The sequence below is a fragment of the Miniopterus schreibersii genome (assembly GCF_964146895.1).
Source record: "Miniopterus schreibersii genome assembly, chromosome: 12".
Taxonomy (NCBI): Eukaryota; Metazoa; Chordata; class Mammalia; order Chiroptera; family Miniopteridae; genus Miniopterus; species Miniopterus schreibersii.
Genome location: NC_138112.1, coordinates 49,803,351 through 49,826,188, shown reverse-complemented (window position 1 = coordinate 49,826,188; position 22,838 = coordinate 49,803,351). Strand labels below are relative to the sequence as shown.

General features: G+C 42.8%; 1 protein-coding gene across 6 annotated transcripts in view; it reads right to left on the bottom strand.

The window, feature by feature from the left end:
• Positions 1–5,559: 5,559 nt before the first annotated feature.
• NELL1 (neural EGFL like 1) overlaps positions 5,560–22,838 on the bottom strand; it is a 618,076-nt gene continuing 600,797 nt past the window's right edge. For 4 of the 6 annotated variants that reach the window (XM_081154973.1, XM_081154975.1, XM_081154972.1 and 1 more), the window contains 3 exons: positions 10,357–10,533; positions 7,890–8,114; positions 5,571–6,050 (listed from right to left, as the gene is read on the bottom strand). In XM_081154973.1, the coding sequence (XP_081011099.1) occupies positions 6,000–6,050; positions 7,890–8,114; positions 10,357–10,533 (453 nt within the window). In that variant the 3' untranslated portion in view covers positions 5,571–5,999. Of the gene's footprint in view, positions 6,051–7,889; positions 8,115–10,356; positions 10,534–22,838 lie in introns of all 6 variants that reach the window. The other 2 variants (XM_081154971.1, XM_081154974.1) reach the window with 2 other exon arrangements.

The window sequence follows — 22,838 nt, the reverse complement described above, 5'->3', positions numbered from 1 at the left end:
CATACTTTTTATTTTATTTTATCCGATGCAGTGAAGCAAGGTCCTACTGAGAATTACAGTAAACATGGCAGTCCTGCAAGAGCCAGAATGAATCCCAGGGCCTGTGCCGCCCAGCCCAAGCCACTCAGCCTGCCACAGAAGGTCTGCTCTCGGGGTGCCTTGGGCTGCCTTACTCAGCGTCCACTCTTCACAGCCCAGTGACTTCATTTCCCCGTCTTTATCCTGGGACAGTCTTCCTGTTCTAGTCCTTCAAGGCAGCCTCAGGATTTCCTCTCTGTGTCTCTTGGTTACTCCATGTTGCTTTTTAGCTATAGAATCACAGAACCTCTAGTCACGGTTGTGTTATAAGTCAAGGTCATGTCTTTATTTCCTCATCAGTGAAATGTGGATTATCCCCAACTTTCAGTAGTAGTTTAGGTATGAAATGAGATGACATTTGTGCAATGCTTAGTATAGTCTTTGTCAGGGAGTAAATTAATTCTATATTTGTCCTCTCGTCTCAGCTCCAGGTAAATTAGAGCTTGGGTCAGTTGCCCATTAAACATTGATTTGATAATTAATTGAAGTGGGTTTGTAAGCTCATAGTCTACTTCCTGAGCACAAAATACCCACATTTCTTCAAAATGCCCAGAGATGGAGTCTTTCGAACCACCCTTGAATGAAATGAAAAGAGGAATTTGTGATAAACTAATTTTGATTGTAATTTAATAAACTTCATTGCACAATCAAGATATGTGATATAGTACTATCAGGTATTCTAGGAAGATTTATTCTTATTTTGATTGGCAAAGGGAGATATTTGCAATACATGCTCATATACAGAGTTTAAAGAGCATTAGTTTCCAGCTTTAGCTGGAATACTATCAATTGACTTTCACTGGAGAATTAGTGAAGCTCTTAGGGTCAGCTTGAAATTCCAGATAAATATCTGATGGACTTTTGTTTGCTCTTGCTGTATGGTCAGAGGTCTTTTTTAAAAAGAAAAAGGAGCACTTAGCTCAACTTTCTATCTCTGAATTCTTACGGTGTCGGTGGTGAATTCTGAGTGGACACCAAGCCCTACCCCAGTACTGCTGACTGCGTGTCCAGTTTGAAAATGAAGCAGCCATGACCTCCTTGCCTCCTTTTTAATTTTTATAATTGTCCCTTAACTCCATGCAGGGTTTTAACTCTTCGAGACCTTAAATTGAAGATTCTCTAGGAAATAATTGGGGGACACATTCTAGTCTATGTGTCTTTTTAAAATTTTGGATGGAAGGGCATCTTCTCAATATGGGAATGAGAATTACTGGTGCATGGATTACTGGTAAGAATTACTCCGGTGCATAAAAAGGAGAAATATCACAACTCAACACATAAAGGTTAAAGCAAGATTTTTTTTAGCCTTTAATCAACGTGTAGCAAACCCCCACCATTCGTTACGTTCACACCCTAGCACAGCCCCAGAACCTGTGGTTGTCATCTTACTTGGCAAGAGAGTCTTGGAGCATGCAATTAAGCTAATGGTCTTGAAATGAGATGATCTTGAATTGTTGAGTGAACCCTAAATCCAATGACAAGTGCCCCTGTAAGAAACACATAAAATAGAGACGCCTGGGGAAAGGAGAAGGCAGTGAGAACACGGCAAAGATTAGACTGCGGTGGCACCAACCAAAGCCCGAGGAGAGCCGCCTGAAGCGGGGGAAGGCAGGAGGGGCTCCCCAGAGCCCCGAGGGAGCATGTGTCTCTCTCACACTAACGGAGAAGGAAAGAATGAGGCAAAGTTTGTACTTAGATGTATGTAGTTAACACATAGGACTTTCATCTCTCCTCATGGTCTCCTCTCCCGAATCACAGCGCTGTCGGGCTACTGATAACTGGAGGGTAGCTACGTAATCGCTTATCTGTTGGTCATTGTTTCTTACCAACCTGCACATGCCCATCTTTACATCTGTGACGGTGCAGACAGTGGGTATGCTCTGTAAGGACATAGCTGTGCCAAATACCGCTTTGGTTCATTAAATGACATCCGTTTTCACTGCAAATTACGGCGCCCGAGTTAAGCAGCTTGCATCAGGAGACTTACCGCTTTATTTTAAAAGCAACTTTTTTCAATTTCTGGATCAAGAAGGTATTTCAGGCAGTAATTTATTTCGATAAGATCATCTAATGGATTCAGAGATTGTCAGCGCCTTCTAACGGCCTACACCACGGTGATCTTTAAAGTGAAGACTATTTTGTTCATTTTATTTCCCCAGCAGAGCTTAGCTGGGTACCTCGTGTACACAGCACTTGATAATTTTTAATGAGAAAATGTCATCAGTTATTTTATAGGAAGTAAACCCCATATTGATAGGAGCTGGCAGTCACTTAAATTGTGCTAAGTAGCAATTAATTATACAATGGCCATCTTATTATCTTTAAATCTATTTTGTGTGATGTAAGTACTGCTTTTCTTTGCAGACATTTGATTGAAGTATCACCTGCAAGCAAATGTTTGTCTTTGGAGCTCAGATGAGTCTCATACAGGCTCATAGAGTTGGGTCTTATATTTTAATCCATGCCATTACCCTGTGCCTTTTGATTGGTGAGTTCAGCCCACTTAGCATGATCATTGATATACGAGGACTTACTATAGCTATTTTATATTTTATATTTTATATTTTATTTTCTGATTGCTGTGTAAGATACACTGTCTCCCCGCCCCCCTGCGCCATCCCCTTCGTGACTCTGTCTGCTGTTCTAGTTGGCAGGCAGGTTTCTGTGATTCCCCCCCTCTTTTTTCATGTTTTGCGTCTCAGCTCTTAATTTTTGTTTGCGGTCACCATTAGGTTTGCATAAAACGTGTCCCACGCACAGCTGTCGTTTGCCCCGGCTGCCTCTTACCTTCACGCACACGCACTCGTCCCGTCCCTTCCACATCCGCTTTTAGGATATTTTTTCACAAATGATCCCTTTTTATTTTGTTCATTCCTTAGCAAATTGCGATACTCAGTTATTTTTAATTCCCCTTTTCTCCACTTTACACTTTACTTTATAATCAAGTGCCCAATGACCTACCCTGAAGTGGCCGCGCGGCTCCTTGCTCCCGTCTCCTGCGCGTCCGCGCACTCAGCTTTGTGTAATTTAGTCGCTGTTTCTGGTGAAAGGGCGCCTCTCAACATTCCTTGCGCCCGAGGGGTCACGGTGGCCAATTCTTTCAGCTCGTGTTTGCTGGGAAACCATTGATTCCTCCTTCATCTCTCAAGGGTAACTTTGTAGGACATCGACTATCCTTTCTAAATATTTTGAATATTTCCTCCCATTCTCTTGGGCCTTGTAAATTTTCTCCTGAGAAACCTGATGATAATCTAATGCTTGTGTGTGTGTGTGATTTTTTTGCAGGTTACAGTCTCTTTTTCAACCCCTGCCCTGAGAATTCTTTGCCATTGATTTTTGAGTTTGTTTGTGTTTTTTAAAAAAATATATCTTTATTGATTTCAGAGAGAGGAAGGGAGAGGGAGAGAGAGAGACAGAAACATCAATGATGAGAGAGTCACTGATCGAGCCCGCAACCCGGGCATGTGCCCTGACCGGGAATCGAACCCCGATCACCTGGATCATAGGTCGACGCTCAACGGCTGAGCCTCGCCCTGCAGGACGATTTTTGAGTTTGAATGACAGGTGTCACGCAGGAGGTTTTGTGCACTGATATACTCAGGTGTCCTGTTAGCTTCCTCTGTTCCTGAGTCTGGCTCCCCTGGCCTTCGGAAGCTCGCATCAATTTTCCTTGGAGCAGGCTCTCTGTCCCCTTTCCCCCTCTCTCCGTCTGGTTTATCTATTACCCTGAGGCTGCGCTTTCTAACGCAGTCACGCAGTTCCTGTAGAGGCCTTTCCTTTTTTTATTTTTTCTAAGATTCTTAGTTCAGTCTCCTCTTCCTCCTGGTCCATGTCTAGGTCTTTGTATTTGAGTTCGCTAACTCTTTTTCAGCTGGGCTGCTCTATGGCCAATGCATTCCTCGCCTCATGCACTGAACTCTTTAGCTCCAGGATCTCTCTTGTTTCTTTTATAGTTTCAGTGTCTTTGGTAATGCACTCCTTTTGCTCCTGAGCTCACTGACCTGCCCTTCTGTGTTCCTCGTATATCGCTGGGTTTCTTCATGACTTCGAATTTGGCTTCTGAAGATATCCTTTTCTTTCTGAGCTCCCAAATAATCTTGGCTGTTCATGGCATCTGATGGATGTTACTCTGTCGGCGCATTTGAGGCAGTCTGCTCTTTTCTTGTTTAAATATTTTTTACTCTCAGGAATTCGGCAGGATGACAGATAAGGTGAGGTATTGCCTTTTGTTTTCCAGGAGATGCCGTTAGAGTGCAAGTTTTTGTTTTCTCCTACCTGCACTTATTTGCACCTCTGGGATCCTGAGTGGAGCAGCCTCACAGCAAGTGCTGCACCCGCCGGTGTGGTGGGTGTCTGCTGGGACCAGCTTCCCCTAGGGGGCACCATCCCTGTGGTGGGGGGATGTGGCAGGTGGTGGAGACCTGGTTTGCAAGCCCTCAGAGCTACCTTCATTTTCTGCTGTGTTTTTGGCTTTATGGGTCTCTGCAAGGGCATGTGGGGGACAGGAGGCAAATTCCTGATATCGTGGCCCTGCGCCCTTCCATTCATTTATGGGTTTCAGCTCTGCTGGGTTTTTATAGCTTTCTAGCCACTTCTGCCATGATGGACATGTGGGACGGGAGATGCCTTTTCTGAGATGGAAACTACTTCTGCCCCTTACACTCCAGGCTCTCGTGCGAGGGCTGCAGCCCGACTCCCCCCTGTTCTCGCTGGAGCCATGGTGGGCGCTCAACAGCAGCCGCAGGGATCCTCTCTGTCGTTCCCTTTGTCCTGCCTCCCTGCCTGTTCCAATACGCCCACCTTCAGGTGTCCTAATGCATCAGTCTTCCAGGCGTGTTGAGCGAGGGATCCTTTGTTGAGTTATATTGTCTGACTTGTAAACTTAAGGAGAAAAACAACAGCGCCTTCTCACTCTGCATGATTCTGATGTCAGCCTCCTAAGCAGCTTTTCTCAAAATGTCGTCTTCTACCATGCAGAGGTTGTGTGATTTAATGAAAATAGCACTGGGCAGGCATTGACCTGGTTACCTGTCCCAAGGTGCTAATAATCAGCTGGCTCTGAACAAATTGGTTTTACCTATTAATTTACTTTTCTGTAATGTAGCAATAGTACCATTCACCTGGGCTATGGTGATAACTTGTATTAATAAGTATGAAAGTCCCTTGCAAGTTATCAATTACTATATAAAACTCATGCAAAGATACTTTCTCTTTCAATGCCAGGAAAGATGGAAGCATTGCTGTTTCTAAATGCTGGCCAAGATTCTGTTTCACTTTGTCTGGTAAAGGGAGTAGAAAGTTCTTTTTAAAATAATTATTTAATTACGTTTGTGGTGTTCCTCCTCTCTTTATCATAATTGCTTTCAGCTTGTTCCAGCTGAATGACTGGACATCTAAGTGTGTTCAATAGTTTGAAATTATGATGCAATTAGACTCTATACACGTATGTTTATCAACACATTACACAGGGATCTCAATATTAAGTATGCGGTAGATGGGACAAAATCACAACAGGCAACTTTATTTGTAGAATTTGATCCAAAAATTAAGAAAAAATAAATAAATGGAGCTGAGTCTCTATTATGTTAGTACACAAAATAAACCAACAAAAAAATACATCAACGTTTACCATGGGATCATTTAAATGTATTTGCAAATGATCTGATTTGGGAAACGTGATTTACAACACGGGGCAACTTCTATTACAACCATAGACTTCAATGCACTGTAGGTCACCTAGACCAGTTAGCAAGAATGAGCGAAGTGGTAGGTCCAAAGGGCAACCCCCAAACACCTTCCTTGGATGGAGACTTTGGTAACTGCCTATGGTACAAAAAAACACACCAACTCCTGTTCTTCTTCATGTCAGATGGGCATTTGGTCCATTTTCCTCCCACGATGATGAGTCCATTTGAAATACTTCAGTTGTTATGAAGACACTCCACATCCACCAAACAGCAGACACTTCCATTCTGCGCATCGAGACACAAGCATTAGCCAACTGAGACATCGGCCATAAATAAATTCACAGTGGGTACTTTTCTATTCAAAATAACCATCTACATTTTGAGACAAACTCCATGAATGCTCTAGAAAAATTACTGTGGAAGGAGCAGGAAGGAAAGGGGCATTTGGGACCCTCCAGGGTCCCTCTTGCTGGGTCCTGCTGGCAGCACAATTTCACACCCCTGTCTGAGCTCAAACCATGTTTGGGACTTTCCCCTTTATTTCCAAATTGTTCACACAAGTTATTCACTGGACTTATTCCAGATGAGATTCTTTGTAAAAATAATTTCCTGAAAGATAATTTGCCATTAATAAAGCTAAGCAAAAAGTACCACAAGAACCTGAGGGACACCCCAAAATGAGTTCCAGAAAGGCTGGCATATTAGGAAAATAATATAAAGTCTCCCATGGTGACTGTTAAAGGGACAGTACATATTTAGGTGTATAAATGATCATAAATTCATTAAAATCAATTACATGTATTAATGTAAACATACCTTCATAACTCCCCTAAATCTCAGACCTAACCTCTCAGAAATAATACTAAATAATACATCTCCTGTCATCTGTTTGTGGGGCTGCAGGTATACATGGAACCATGGCTCTTTTGCTATATGAAGTTCGATGTTATCTTTTTCAATTGGGGCTGCATCTTAAGACGATACTTTGAAGAAAAGAGGGAAAACTCCACATTTGTAAGAGCATAAAAAGTAAAGTTGGGAATCTTTCATTGATGCCTGAAGCTGAGGCAGGACTTGATAAAACCAAATAGACTACTATTTTTAATAGGCTTACTCATGGGAATCTTTTTAAAAATTTTTTTTGTTCAAAGTATTACAGATGTCCCTTTTTCTCCCCATTGACCCATTCTACCGTGTCCCATCCCCCCCAGTCCCTCTCCACACCATTGTCCATGTCCTTGGGTTGTGCATATACACATATAAATTCTTTGGTTACTCTCTCCCCCTCCACCCACCGCCCTCCTCCATCCCTCTGACATTCGTCAGTCTCATCTATGCTTCCATGTCATTGAATCTATTCTGTCCATCAGTTTATTAAGTTCTTTAGATTCCACATATAAGTGGGATCATGTGATGTTTGTCTTTCTCTGCCTGGCTTATTTCACTTAGCATAATATTCTCCAGGCCCTTCCATACTGTCACTCATGGGAATCTTAGATGATTTGGCAGCGATATGACACTGCCTCACCCTTGCTTCAAGTCAGCTACAGTCACAGCTCTTCATGAGCTTTGAAGGGGGAAGGAATCAGTGTTTAATTTTAAAGACATAGCAGGGTGCCTCATGGGAACTCCTCCAAAAAGAGAGAGAAACAATCACAATTAAATCCTGCAGCAGAGTGTCAGGTTTCTGCATTAAGCACTGTGATAATTAAACAAAGCAAAGGACTTCACAGAGCACTTTTTTCCCCAACTGTGACAGTTTCATCAAAGAGCTCGTAATATTTTCCAGGATGAAAAGTCTTTTTTTCTTCCTTCCTTTCTTTTTAATATATAGGTCAAAATAGCTTAAGTCAGCCATCATTGGGCCTAGTGTCAGTTGTTAAAATTCTGTAATTTAAAGGCAAGAGAGAGGACTATTCTAGTCCATGTTCATTTGGAATTTGCCTTTATACACAGTGCAGCTATGATCCATTCAGACATATTACCTTTTGTGAGAGGTAAATGCTGCCTGTGTTTCCACCATGGCCCTTGGAAACCTGTGCATTTAGAAACCTCAGGAGCTGACCTCCTGCAGTGTCTCTGGCAATTGTTCGAGGCATGGTTATCCTCAGGACACCCAATTACCTTGCATTTGCAAGTTGTGCAGGGAGATCCAGCCATTGTCCACATTGAGCCGCTGAGCCTTGAAATGCCATAGCTGTCCAGGCAAGTTTTCCTGATGTCGTAGGTGATGTTATCAGCCAGGCAGGGGTCACTGACACAGCGGGGACAACACTCCCCTTCCAAGGTGGCTGAGTACTCACAGCTCAAACTGGGGCAAGCGAGGGGCCAGCAATCCACCTCTCCTTCCTGTAGAGAGAAAGCCAGAAGTGCCTTAGCATTATTTTTATGCACAATTCTGTTGCTAATGTCCCAGAAGGGAAAAGAGGCAAAATAATTCTCATCACTGTCCTCACTGAATGTTCCTACTTTAGCACCATTACGGGTACAATGTGTCCCCTCTTTGAAGAGTTGCTGCAGGTATGGCCTCCTCCAGGGTCTTTTGATGACCATCTGTTCTGCAGCCCCAGAAAGAGTTAGGTCCCATATCTGTGTCAATGGCAGCTTATAATTATTTTTATTGTGGTAGTTACCATAATTATCAGTATAATTCCACATTAAGTGTTGAGCTTTCGGGTTTGGGGCTTATTTCTTTCATTCTCTGATGCTTAGCACGGTTTTGGTCGATAAATGCTAATGAAATCAACAAATAAATCAATAGATGGTAAGGTACTGGCTAGTGTATAAAGAGAAATTCATTTCTTTTAAGGTCAAAGGGAAACCTGAAGCACTGTAATACTTCAACCATGCGTATGCTGAGTCGCTAGTATCAAATTTAAAGCTAAGGTTGGGCAAATTCAGGGGAACTGTTTCATAACGGTTTTGATTGCACCGTGAAGCCAGTGGACTGCCTATATAACAGTTCAAATGAGTGTCCACATGTCCCAGAATCTGGCCACGGGCACTCCACTGGGCTGCCCAGAGCAGAACTGTTTCTCTATGTAGCTGCTTCTTCTGTTATCATGACACTCATTACAATTTATGCAAACTCATGTCTAATTATTTGGTCGGCTTCATGAGGCTCAGGCCTATGATCGGACTCATGATGGGTCATGTTTATCATGCTCAGCATTGTATCACCTATCCAGAGGCGGGCACAGGCAAACTCTCAATGAATATTTCTTAAATATGACCTACACTATTCTACAGTAATTATTTGTTCAATTGCTTCAATTTCCCCAAGAAATAGTAAACTCAGGGCCTGGGGATGGAAGAGGCTGCCTTTCTGAAATTCTATAAAAATTTCATGTCTAAAATAATGCCAGTTCTTCTGAATGCCTATGACTGGCTTCTTGAAAAGAACATGAAATTTTCCAGACTGATTTGGAAGCTAATTCCATAGTTTTGTTGGGTGTGTCCTGGATGGAAGTTTGAAAAAATGGCTGTGGTCTGAATTTATCTTGGTAATAGTCATGGGTATTAGGAATGATTAAGAAAGCTGTATTCTATTAAGAATATCTGCACATTCATCAGGAGATTCTAGAAAATCCAATAGAAATTTGAAGCATAATTTCTCTGAATACTTGTTTCCACACAGTATCCATAGACTGAATCATTAATTTAACTATGGAACACAGCTAAGAGTTCCCATTACAAGTTGACTTAGTTATGACTTAGCTCCAATAGTTACATAGGACTCCTCACAGAGGAAACATCATTATTTACTCTGATAACATGTCCTAACACTCTTTACCTCCTTAGAAATCTTCGTGGTATAATTTAAAACAGAAAGAAACAGGTCTAAAAATTAAACTTTTTCTCTGAACTCTCTCAAATCCAATTATACCAGTTTCCCTATATTAAAATCCAAAATGACATTTTTTTCCTATATGAAGATTTAGCATCTGAAACACATTTTTTCAATCTAGAAAATATTAATAATAATAATTGCACACTAAGTACTTCCTATGTGCCAAGTATTATATTTGCCCTTCACATATATCTCTAATTTCATAAAAGCCCTACAAAATAGGTACTGCTCATCCATCTGTGTACACTGAAATTTGGAAGAATTGATCAGTGAAATGCTAAAACTTGCCCGTTAATCACACAGAGCTGGCACATGGGAGAACCAGGATTGGATTCTAGGATTTATAACCCAACCCCTGACATTTCTAGTATGTTGCGTTCTCTCCCATACTGAAACCTTTAATGGCTCTGTCCCAAGAAATGAAAGATCTGGCTCTGTAAGTACTCCAAGTCCTGACCAAGGCTTTGAAACTTTCTACCACAGAGGGATTTTCTTGGGATGGGTTTGCTAAAAACTAGCAGTTGTAAGCTGTCGTAACTTGGGTCAAATATGTCCCATAAAAATATGTTCTTTTTGTCTTGCTCAGTGTTTTAAGTAGAATCTGAGTGTCTTCAGGCAGAGCACACGCTCTTTAATTAGCGACAGAGCCCATCACTCCCTGCACAGGATTGCAGACAATCGGCAACTAAAGCCCCCAGGCCACCCCCAGGGAAAGGGCCGCCCTCCGGGCAGCGGGCGTACCAGGCACCGGCACTGCTGGCAGCCGTGAGTCCAGCTGTCTCCGCTTCGATAGAGCTTGTGTCCATTCTGATCTAAGCATTGACTCGTGACCCTGGTGTCGCACTCCGGGCAGCAGAAAAGGTCGACGCTGGGATTCTGGCAGTCACAAGCTGTCCGTCGGCAGAAGACCTTCCCGTCCTGCTTAGAGCGAGGATAAGAAGGTGTCACCGGGAGGGAGGCAGTGGGAGAGCCACGCCGCGAACACCAGGCCTTGTTCGAGCGAGCCCGTGGGGACGTCTCAGCCCCAGTGGCCGCCACCCCCTGCTTTTCCAAACAGGTGCCCCTGCGCCCCTACACCTGCGCCCTGCCCTTCCCCGGCCTTGGCCCTGCCTGGAAGCAGCCCCAGTGAAAATGGAGGCAGTCCTAAGTTTAAAAAAGAAGTCAAGATAGTCCTTGAAAATCTTTTTTGCCTAAATGTTCCTTGGCAATCATATTTCTAAGTAAATTTATAACTGAACAGATGAAAATGCATAGATGGTCAAGGACTCATTTGAACCCCAAGCGGTTGTGCAGTGGTTAGAGCATCGGCCAAGGACTGAAGGGTCCTGGGTTCGAGTCCCATCAAGGGCACATACTCAGTTGCAGGCTCGATCCCCAGCCCTGGTCAGGGCATGTGCAGGAGGCAACCAATCTATGTGTCTCTCTCACGCCAATGTTTCTCTCTCTCTCTCTCTCTGAAAAGCAATGGAAAAAATATCCTTGGGTGAGGATTATTAAAAAAATAACTCATTTGAGGGAAAAAATCATGCTGTGCTTTTCCCAGAATGACACCAACTGACACAGTCCGATGCATGCACCTAATTTTATCTCTGCCTCAACTCTGGGGGGAAGTCTGACTGAACCCTTTTACAGAAGAAGCAGCTGAGGCCCAGAGAGGTCCAAGGTCGTCTTCAGCATGGCAGAGATAGTGATGCTGCTCCGAGCAAACAGCGCCCCGAGGAAAACAAGGGCGAGCCTGCAGAATCTGCTCAGCTCCTGGCCGAGAGAAGGCGGCCAAGGCGAGACGCCAGGGACGGACGGCCAGGGGCTTGGCTGTTGTCCCTGAGCCTCTACCTCTGAGTCTGAGCCCGGTCAAAAACAAGATTTTGCACGAGTAACAAGTAAATGAGGACCGACATAAAAAACAAACAGAGAGAACCACGGAGGCCAGCGGCACTCGAGCATCGAGGCCGCCTCCCGCAGCGCCTCCCATTAGCGTGCGCAGCGCCTGGTAACCCACCCCGGGCAACGAAGACACTGAAAACGGAGGGCGAGGCCTGTGGTCACAGCTGCCATTAAAACTGCTTGCTGGGCATTTACAAAGCCACAGGATCTCAGGGCCGGGCACCGGAAAGGACGCACAGCCCACCCCGACCTCTACTTGAACCCTCTCTAGGGCAGGTATGCAAAAGGCATCAAGCCTGTGCTTGAACCCCTCCGCTATGGAAGCCATTCAAAGTGACGCTCTGCACGTGTCCGAATGATAGACACCGGGTTGCTCGCTGCCTCTAGTCATCGCTCCCTGCTCACAGCCCTGGTGATCACGGGACTCCCGAACCCAGCTGTCACCTTTCAGCTCCTCCCCTCTTAGGAGGAAGCATTTATGTACCCACCGAGGCGTCGCCTCTGGATGAACCGTCTCCGATGTTCAACCAGCCCGCAGAGTTTTGAGTCCTGTTAGAGTCGCCTTCAACAGCTTCGAGTACTTCCAACAATAATAACCATCGACCGTAATGATAATTTACCATGATTTCAACACTTATCTTGCGCCATGCATTGTGCCAAGTCTTTTCTATGCGTTACCACACTTGGTCCTGATAAGTAGGTAGCGTAGACACTTCCATCTCCATTTCTCAAAACAAGAAGCTCGGTTAGAGAAGTGAATAGTCTTGGGTGATTCTTCAGAGAGCACAGAGGGAAGCGGGCCTCCGGCACCTTGCTTTGCCTGCCGCACGTTCCTTAGGCAGCCCGGCTTCAGCAGCTGCTTTCTCACCTGCTTTGGCCACGTAGAGCGTTGACTTCCGCTGAGCTTGGTCAGGGCTAAACCCCCGCGAAGCCCTGTCCCACCCCGTACAGCCTGTTGTTTGGGGTCAGAAAGCGTAGAACTTGATGTTCATCCGCACTGTGTGTCACCGCCTCAGGTGCATTTCCTCTCTCCTGACCATCTCAGTGATTTCCCAGGGCCGTTCCTGTCACCCACCCACCGCATTTTGTCATTTTTCACAGCTTAGTGACATCTGCACACTTGATGGACTTCGCCTCAGGGTCTTCATCTACTTCATCAGTAACAGTGTCGCATAGGACGGGACTCGCTGCTATAAGCTGACTGTCGGCTGAAGGGAAATGTTGAGACGCTTTACACTCTTTACGGAGCGGGAAAAGGAGATATGCCAGCTACATATTTAATAACCTTAAGAGGTCGAAACGGGCTTTCTCTCAGATCGCCTGCACTGGCTCCATCGCATGAGAAACGACAAGAAACGGAGTGGCATCGGCATCACGGCAGAGTGACAGGCTCCATTGTTTCTCCCCTTAAATTTACCATTCGGACAACTGTAACTTGTCACTGAACTGCCAAAAATGAATGACAAAGGGTTCTCAAGGCAGTCAGTGAAAAAAGACTGTAACCTACAAAAGAAACCCCGTTAATTATTATCAGATTTCTCTACAGAAAAATTACAAGACAGGGGAGAGTGGAAGGAAATATTCAAAAATACTGAAAGAGAAAAAACCATCAGCCAAGGATAATATGTATCCAGCAAAGTTATTGTTTAGATATGAAGGAGAAATAAATGCTTTTCCAGACAAACAATGTGAAAGAATTTGCCACCACAAGAACTTCATCACGAGACACGTTGAAAGGAGCTCTCTTACCAGAAACCAAAAGACAAAATTATAGAAAACTTTGAATAAGACGATTACCAGACACACAGAAGCAGGAAGCTGCAAAACTACTTCAGAATAAATTATTAAACAATTATAACATAAAGGTTAAAGTTGGGAAGAGCATTAAAAATACTATAACTGCAGCACTTTGGTAATGAATGCACCACATAAAACAGGACCACTTGTGACATTTACGTGTTACACACATGTACCCGTGTTCACTACGGCACGATTACCAACAGCCATGGTACGGAAACAGCCTCAGTGCTCTGGCGGATGAAAGAAGAAAGAAAAGGTGGTTCATGGACTCAACGGGATGCTGCTCAGCCGCAAGGGACATGAAACACAGCCAGGCGAACAACGGGGGTGGGCCCTAGAGCGCCGTGCTCAGTGAAACAAGTCAGACGGAAAAGAACAAGCACCATGTGATTTCAGTCCAATGTGGGATATGAAACAGAAAGCAACAAAGAGACAGACAATCTTCGCAGATGCACGCAGCAGAAAGGGGAGAAGAGGGTAAGGGGAGTTAGAGACATGGTGACGCAAGGAGACAGGCTTCAGGTGGGGAGCACACAGATGTTGTGTTATAAAGTTGTATGCCTGAGATTTGTGTAATGTTATTCATCAGTGTTACTCCAACAAGTTTTATGAAAATAAAGTTAATGACAATAAATGATAATGTTCTTAAATACCATGGGATGAAAGACTGATACATGTGTGGCGGAAAGGCCATTCCACGATGACTACCGACCGCACGCTGTCGGATCTGCCACCTCGATCCGGGGCGGAACACGGGTTGCTTCCCCTAAACCCCCTCAGAGGCTGCCTGAGGGACTCGCCCCTGTGCCCCATGGGGGCCGGTTTGTGCTGGTTCCCGCAACAGTCTTTTGCCTCACCCTGGGCAAGCATGTACAGTGTTTTTCCCCTGCACTGTCCTATATAACCCCTTAGCACCTCCTGCAGTGATGTAGCCGATATCTATGTCGCCTTGTCACCAAACAGGGTGAACTTCGTATGTACATTCCCTTAATAAACTCATAACGTAATGCTGGAGGTGACAGCCCCTTTCTTGGTCTCTTGGCCCCAGGAAATTTTATGTAACAACATATATATACACATAAATATGTACATATGTCTATACACACACGCATATTCATGTATGTGTGCATGTGTTTGTGGAAAGAAAGGAAGAGGCTCTAGTTAAGCACTGAACTGAATCAGGATTCAGCTGGTCTGAAAAAGGAGTGTCCAGATCCTAGAAATCTTCCAATAGCTTTTTACTTACAGCTCATATGAGTCCATTGCTAACATGAGTCCTTTTAAGCAAAATATATTAGTGAGTTATTAGGGAGTCATGTTAGGCAATGGGCACATGAGCAAAATATATTAGTGAGTTGGCCTGGAATTACTCCCTACAGGTTTACTTTAACCAACAGAAGCTAAGAAAAGTAATAACAGCTATGACAGGACACCATTTGGTCAGCTCAGCTACCGAGGGCACAATATTACTCCCCCCAAGTACGGGAGGACCAGGTTTCAGGACCCCACATGGCTACATCCATGAGCAACGTCAAACACAGAACTAGACCCTTTAGAAGTGGCTGCTTTGCACCAGGCAAATGAGACCTGGCCCAATCTGAGCACCAGGCTTCTCCCAATGTGCTCATCAAAAGGATGAATCAGTGAACAGCCCCCAGGTTAGTGTAAAAGAAGGCAATCTCACATCTCTCAATTATGTGAAAATGCCAAATGGGCCCCTCTTAGTCTCTAACATGTTCAGAACAATGGCTATATTCACTTTGGCTTTGAATTACAGGGTAACTGTCAAGAAAATCATTTTTAATAATGAAAATGTCACAGGTGGCTTCATTAATTCAATGAGAATGCCATTATAAAACCTCAGCTCAGAGCATAGCCGCACCAGAATCCAAATTTGGCAAGAGAATGGAGCCAACTGAGGGTGAGTAATCCTTCTTGCCATCGATCCCTGGGGTCACCCCCAGAGTTTGACCTCTGTCACAGCTGAAGTGGTCAGAACAATCCCCACTTAAGTGCCAAAGATTTATTTTCCCACCCTTCTACCATAGGAGCTAAATGCCTGTATGCAGTTTTATATCGAAAGTTCAGCTATAAACAACTTATGAGTATTGTAATACTTAAATTGCTTCTGAATTTAAAAAAGCAGAAACATACACTTTCCTAGTAAATATAAAACTAATTTATTCTTACTATGTCTTAGAAAATTACAGGTTTTATTGTATAAATTACACATTTTATTACTGAATAGTCCACATATTGATACATTTACTCCAGATTGCATAATATTACTAGTTTCCTTTCTGCCATAGTTTCAGAACTTTAAATCAAGAAGGTGGACTTAGATAAAAATGACACCCAGAGTACAAACCTGGACAGTCATCTGTTTCTATGGATCAAGTTTTATTGGAATATAGCTTCCCTCATTCATTTATATACTGTCTGTATCTGTTTTCACACGACAATGTCAGAGTTGAGTATTTGAGACAGAGACCTTACAGTATGCAAAGCCTATCTGGCCCTTCACAGAAAAAGTTTCTGATCCCTGATATAAAGTATACAATTAAGAGTGGTACCCTAGACGCATCTCTTCTACCTTCTCACATACAAATTTTTTAAGCTGATATCGAATTGTTTTACAAAATATTAATTATGCCTTCAGGTACCCCCCCCCCCAAACTAGCCCTCTTTAATTAGTTCCTAGGGTTGAAAAACTTTAGACCATCATTTAATCCAATGGTCTCACTTGAATGAAGAGGAAACCAGGCCCAGAGAGGGGAATGACTGTCCCCTGTAATAACAAAACAGGAGCTAGATCCCAATCTGGAATTTGATAAATGCACAGCAGGAAGATGAAGTGGAAGGAATGGACATGGAGACCCTGTTTCTTGACAAAACCAGGGCACAACTAAACCAGCCAATATGTTTATCTTTCAAAGAAAAGGAAACATAATCTTAGAGCTTATACAGCCAGCTCCTGCCATCAAGAACACCCAAGACAGGAAGGTGTTGACACTGGTGCATGTTAGGTTTAAAGAGCAAAGAAAAGCTTTTTTTTTTTTTAATGAGTAGACTGCAGGATTTCAGAAAGCTATCCTCTACCCTGGCTCCAGGCACAGTCTGGCTCATCCCTGTTCTTTACTCTATGAGTGAGTGTGGAGAATGGCAGGACTATATTACTGTCAGCTCCTTGCAGACAGAGTTAGTCTCTCCTTGCCTGAAGGAAGTGAAGGAGTCCTACCATGGCAATCTTCTTCAGTTTCTGGGCAAAGACTTATCTGAGGGCAGGTGAAATGGGCAGCATTCTAGACGAACTTATGGCTAAGGTCTTCCTCACATTGCCCCCCTTCTGGGTTGCCGCAGCAATTTGGCCCTGACTTTATTATGACGTGGAGGGTGATTGGTTACTTATGGTATGTATTTCCCTACCCATCTCAGTAATTACCAGAAAAACTTAAGACCTGGAATGGCTTAGATCTTCAGTATTATATTTTGTTTCAGGATGAATGCTATTAACTTTTCTTTTTAATTAAACAAACAAACACTGCACGGAGCACAGAAATGAAATCTGGCCTTCATATCTTGCTCTCTTTCTGCCACTGGATTTTCCAGTTGCTAATAATAGTAGTGGGTACAGGTGTGGGTGTGGGAGTAAACGTAGGTGTTGTAATAGCTAACATTAAAAATTGAGTGCATGCAAACCTAAAGGGCAAACCCTGGCTCTTTCTCTTGTCTGTGGCACCTTCTGAACTCTTTTCACCCAGGAAAATGAGCAGCTAAGTCTCAGCTGTGCCACTCTGAAGCTTCCTTTTTGCTCACAGAATGAGGGCACACATTGTGACAGAGGCTGAGTGTCTGACATCACCATTCACCAGGACCCCATTGTTTCATTTCCATATCTTCCATGAGATCTTACCGCTCTGACATCTTTCAGGTTCTCTTCTTTACTCTTCTGAACCTTTACTTCAGCCTAAGTGATATCTCTCCATTTAGATTTGGTCTCCTCAGTCCTTCCCTCATGCTGTCAGTCAGACTTTGATTGGGCCATGCTGATCCTAAATGAAAAACCTCTCACGATCCTCTGCTGCCTACAGGGTAAGGTCTAAATTCCATGGCCTGACTCTGTCCCCAGCCTTTATCTGCAGGCTCATCACCAGCTCTATCTTTCCCATACTCTACTTGCTCCTGATATTCTGATCTGATCATTCACTTCATATTTTCCTTAGCACAACATTTATTGTTATTCCAATGTAACCTTCTTCTTGCAGTTTCCTCTGTTTGGGATTCATGTTCCCTCCACCTGTACTTGGCTAAATGTCTCTTCCATTGAGGTCGTACTCAAAGGTCACCTACTCTGTGAAGTCGTTCCCTATGCCTTTCTGCACCCTCCCAGAATAGAGCAGACTTCCCCTTCCTATGTTCCCACAACAAGCTGTCCATGACTTTACCATGGCATGACAGTTGGTTAATTGTTTGTGTATCCATTTCACTATTAATCTCCATGATCTCCAATATAAAAAGGCTGCATCTCCTAGAATCTAATAAACCAGAGATCTCTTTGTCTTCCCTGGTAGAAAATAAAGATGTCTTCCTGAGGACATGGACAGATTTATGAATGAAAGAGCCACAGATGGGTATCTATGAAAAGAAGCTGGGCTGTAACTAAGATTTAGGAATCAAGCCCTGAGAAAGGACCGTTTTTCAATCTGGGTTTCTGTGGTATGGGTAATGCTGGAGAAACATGGGTTCCAAACAGCTCAGCAATCATTCTGTGCCTAATCAATTATGTGGTCAAAAGGTGCACAAAAGCCTTGTCACTGCCAAGGAGGCACATAGCATCGAAACAAAAGCCCAAATGCACTTGTGTCAGCCTAGTTTTATCTTCGAACTCCATTCAGCAGTGGACATGTTTCAAGGCCTTTTTTTTTTTAAATTGGCAAGAAACACTAAAGTGGTATGTTGACTCTCAAGGGGAAAGTGGCCTTTTAAAAGAACTTTGACCACCTGCTTCTTTTAAAAGTAAGCCCGCATCCTTTGTTGGCTTGTGTGATTTGGTTTTACTTGAATTTGAAACGTCAAGGACAGGATTAAAAAGCTAGTACTTTATATCCTAACCTTAATTTTATTTCTTAGCCTCTAAGATAATGTCATTGTAATAGTCAATTTGGATGACTGAGAACTGGAGATTTTTTTTTCTTATCAAAAATAGAATAGAACAGAACTCCCACGATTTTTGGCGGAGAAGGTAACTGCTGTGATCGCCTCCTCCCAGGACCACATCACAATTACAACTAAATTAGAGAACAGCCATCACTGAGCTCCACCTAAAGACTAGCTGAAGAGAAGTCCTACAACTAAAGGTACAAAGAAGCAGCTACGACAAGACTGGTAGGTGAAGCAGAGACATGGAATGGGCAGGTCTCACAACCACGGTGTGGCAATTAAGAATTGGGAGGGATATCTCAACTGTAGAGGTCTCCTCTGAGAAACAATGGGTTCCAGATCCACACTGGTCTCTGCAGTCTGTGGCACCAGTGCCAGGAAGAGGAGTCCCCAGGAACATCTGGCTGTGAAAACCAGCAGGATTGCATCCAAGTGAGATGAAGGGCTGCTGACCTATGTGTCCTATTGAGGGGCCTGAATATAGACTTGCTCTCACAAACTCACTTATTCTGGGCTCCAGCATAGAGGCAGGAGCTCAAAAAGTGCCAGGGACATAGGAGGAAGAACTAAATAAATTGACTAACTTCAGGGCAAGGACTGGAGGAGCTTGGTCAGGGCACCTCTCTCCAGGGATGGAAGTGCTAGCAACCACCATTATCCCTTTGTTGAGCACTCTTTCCACTCAGCCAGCTTGGTGCATGTGGACACCAAATCTGTGCTCTCCATTAACCTGGCTAATACCATTTTCCCTGCCCTGGGGATTCTCTGAGACCCTGCCCACCCAACAACTCATGCCTCATGCCAAACCTCTTCCAGAGGCTTTTCCACAAAAGTGGCCTGTCTTGGCTTCCACTGTGGACTACCCTAAAATCTTTCCAAGGGCTACAGAACTCAAACAAGCAATGGCTGGCCTCAGTGTGCCCTGTATCTCTTGCTCGGTAGCCCCAAGCCTGGCACAAAGGGTGACTGGTCTCATCTTATATTGTAAAACCCATGAGGTGACTCCAAGCCTGGCATAAGCTCCAGCCAGTACTTATTTGGAATATAGCTTCAAATAAGTTGCCAAAGCCTGGCATAAGTGGTGGCTGGCCTCAGCTCACACTGTGAGGCCCACAAAAGGGTCCCAAGCCTGATACTAGTGATAGCTGGCCTTGGTTCACAGCATAGAATCTCCCAAGTGCCGCCAACACCAGAACAAGTGGCAACCAACTGCAAATCACTCTGTAGCTTCCACTACACTGTACCAGGTTAGGCATAAGTGGCGTACACAGCAGCCCCTTTCAAGAACCAAAACACCTGGTGGCCGACTTCAGACGACATCAGAGCACCGCCCAACTAGCTTCACAAGTGATAAACCTGAAGGGTGAACTCAGCTAGAGTCCTGCTAAAGGTGACTTCCACTACATGAGGTCAGCTCTGCAAATCAGTGTCCACTTTAGTCAAGGTAGACAGACTTTCACATCCATTCAGCCTGAGGGTCAATCCCACCCACTGACATGCTATTAGCAATTAAGGCTCAACTACAAAAAGAAGGCACACACAACCCACACAAGGGACACCCCTGGAGTAACCAGCTCAGGTGAAGAGGGACTGTGCCACTGGGCCTCACAGAACACCCACTACATAAGGCCACTCTGCCAACACTGTGAGATGTATGAAATCTACCTAACACATAGAAACAAACACAGGAAATAAGCAAAAATGAGGAGGCAAAGAAACACGTCCCAAATGAAAGAACCAGAAAAATGTCAGTAAAAGAATTAAACAAAATAGAGATAAGCAATCTACCAGATACAGAGTTCAAAACACACTTTATAAGGAAGCTCAATAAGCTAAGGGGAAGAATGGATGAACTCAGTGAGAACTTCAAAAAAAGAGATAAAAACCATAAAAATGAACCAATCAGAAATGAAGAATACAATAACTGCACTAGAAGGAATAAACAGCAGATTAGATAAAGCAGAGGATCAAACCAGCAACCTGGAAGACAAAGTAGCAGAAAACACCCAAGGGCAGCAGCAGAAAAGGAAAACATTTTAAAAAATAAGAATAATTTAAGGTGTATCTGCAATGACTTCAAGCATACCAATATCTGCATCACAGGGACACCAGAAGGAGAAGAGTGAGAGCAAGAAATTGAAAACCTATTCTAAAAATAATGATGGAAAACTCCCCAAACCTGGCAAAGGAGACAGACATAAATGTCCAGGAAGTACAGAGAGTCCCAAACAAGAAGAACCCAAAGAAGCCCACACCAACACACATCATAATTAAAATGTCAAAGGTTAAGGACAAGAAAGACTCTTAAAAGCAGCAAAAGAAAAAACAGTTAATAACATACAAGGAAGCTCCGATAAGACTATCAGCTGATTTCTCAACAGAAACTTTGCAGGCCAGAAGGGACCTACAACCAAGATTACTCTACCCGGTGGGACTATCACACAGAATCAAAGGAGAGATACAGTTTCCCAGACAAGAAAAAGCTAAAGGAGTTCATCACAACTAAGCCAATGTTACAAGAAATATTAAAGGGGGTCCTTTATGTAGAAAAGATCATAAATATGAATAAGAAAGCTGAGTTTAAAATAAAATCTCTTTGACAAAGGCAAACACATTGTAAAAACAGTGGACCCACCAACTATAAAGCTAGTACAAATGTTAAAAGGCAAAAGTAGGAAGATCATGTGTAATTACAATAATAAATTAGAGGATACACATAAACACACACACAAGAAATAAAAAATAATGACAAAAACTTAAGTGGGGAGGGAGTGAGTAAAAAAATGTAGAGATTATAGAATGTGAACTTAAGTGTCAGCAACTTAAAATAGACTGCTATAAACATAGGTTGGTATATATGAATCAGAAACCAAAAAGCTAGAGATGTACAAGAAATAAAGAGAAGGAACCCAAACACAACACTATAGAAAGTCATCAGCATACAAGAGAATAAGAAAGGGACAGAAAAGAACTACAAAAACAATCATAAAGACAAAAAATAAAATGGCTATAACTACATACCTATTGATGATCACTTTAAATGTCATGTGGACTAAATGCTCCAACCAAAAGACAGGTGGATGAAGGATAATAAAACTGCCTATAAGAGACCCACTTCAGAGTAAAAGAAACACAGACTGAAAGTAAAAGGATGGGAAAAGATATTTTACGCAAGTGGAAATGAAAAAAAAAAAAACTGGGGTAGCAATACTTGTGAGACAAAATAGACTTTTAAAAAAGAATTGTACCAAGAGACCAAAAGGGCATTTCATAATGATAAAGGGATGAATCCAACAAGAGGATATAACTCTCATAAACATTTACACACCCAATGTAGGAGTACCTGAATATATAAAGTAAATATTGGCAGACATAAAGGGAGAAATAGGCAGCATAGTAGGGGACTTGAGCACACTATTGACATCAATGGATGGATCATGCACACAGAAAATCAACAAGGAAATAGTGGCCTTATTGACACAGTAGAGAAAAGGCACATAATTGATATTTTTATGACATTTCACCCCAAAGAAGCAGAATATACATTCTTTTCAAGTGCACATAGAAGATTTTTCAGTACAACCACACGTTAGGCCACAAAACAAGTCTCAATAAATTTAAGAAGACTGAAATCATATCAAGCATCTTCTCCCAACCCAATGGTATGAAAGTAGAAATCAATTATAAAAAGAAAGCTGAAAAACACACAAACACACATGGAGGCTAAATAACATGCTACTAAACAACAAATGGGTAAACAATGAGATCAAGGGAGAAGTCAAAAGAGACAAAAGGAAATGAAAACACAATGACCCAAAGTCTATAGGACACATCCAAATAAGCTACAAAAGGGAAATGGATAGCAATACAGGCCTACCTCAAGAAACAAGAGAAATCTCAAATATACATCTGAAGAACTACATAAAGAACAAACTAAGATCAAAGTGAGTAGAAGGAAGGAAATAATAAAGATCAGCAAAAATAAGCAAGAGTCTAAAACAAACAAACAAAAGAAATAATCAGTGAAACCAAGAGTTGGTTCTTTGAAAAGATAAACAAAATTGATAAACCTTTAGTCAGACCCATCATAAAAAAGAAGAGAGGGCCAAAGTAAATAAAATCAGAAATGAAAGAGAAGTGACAACGGATACCACAGAAATACAAAGGATTATGAGGAAATACTACAAACAATTATATGCCAACAAATTGGAAAACTCGGAAAAATGGATAAATTTCTAGAAATACACCAACTCTTTCAAAGCTGAATCAGGAAGAAAAAAAATCTGAAGAGAGCAGTAACTCTCATCAAAGTCAAATCAGTAATCAAAATATTCCCAACAAACAAAAGCCCTGGACCAGATGGATTTTACCAAACATTC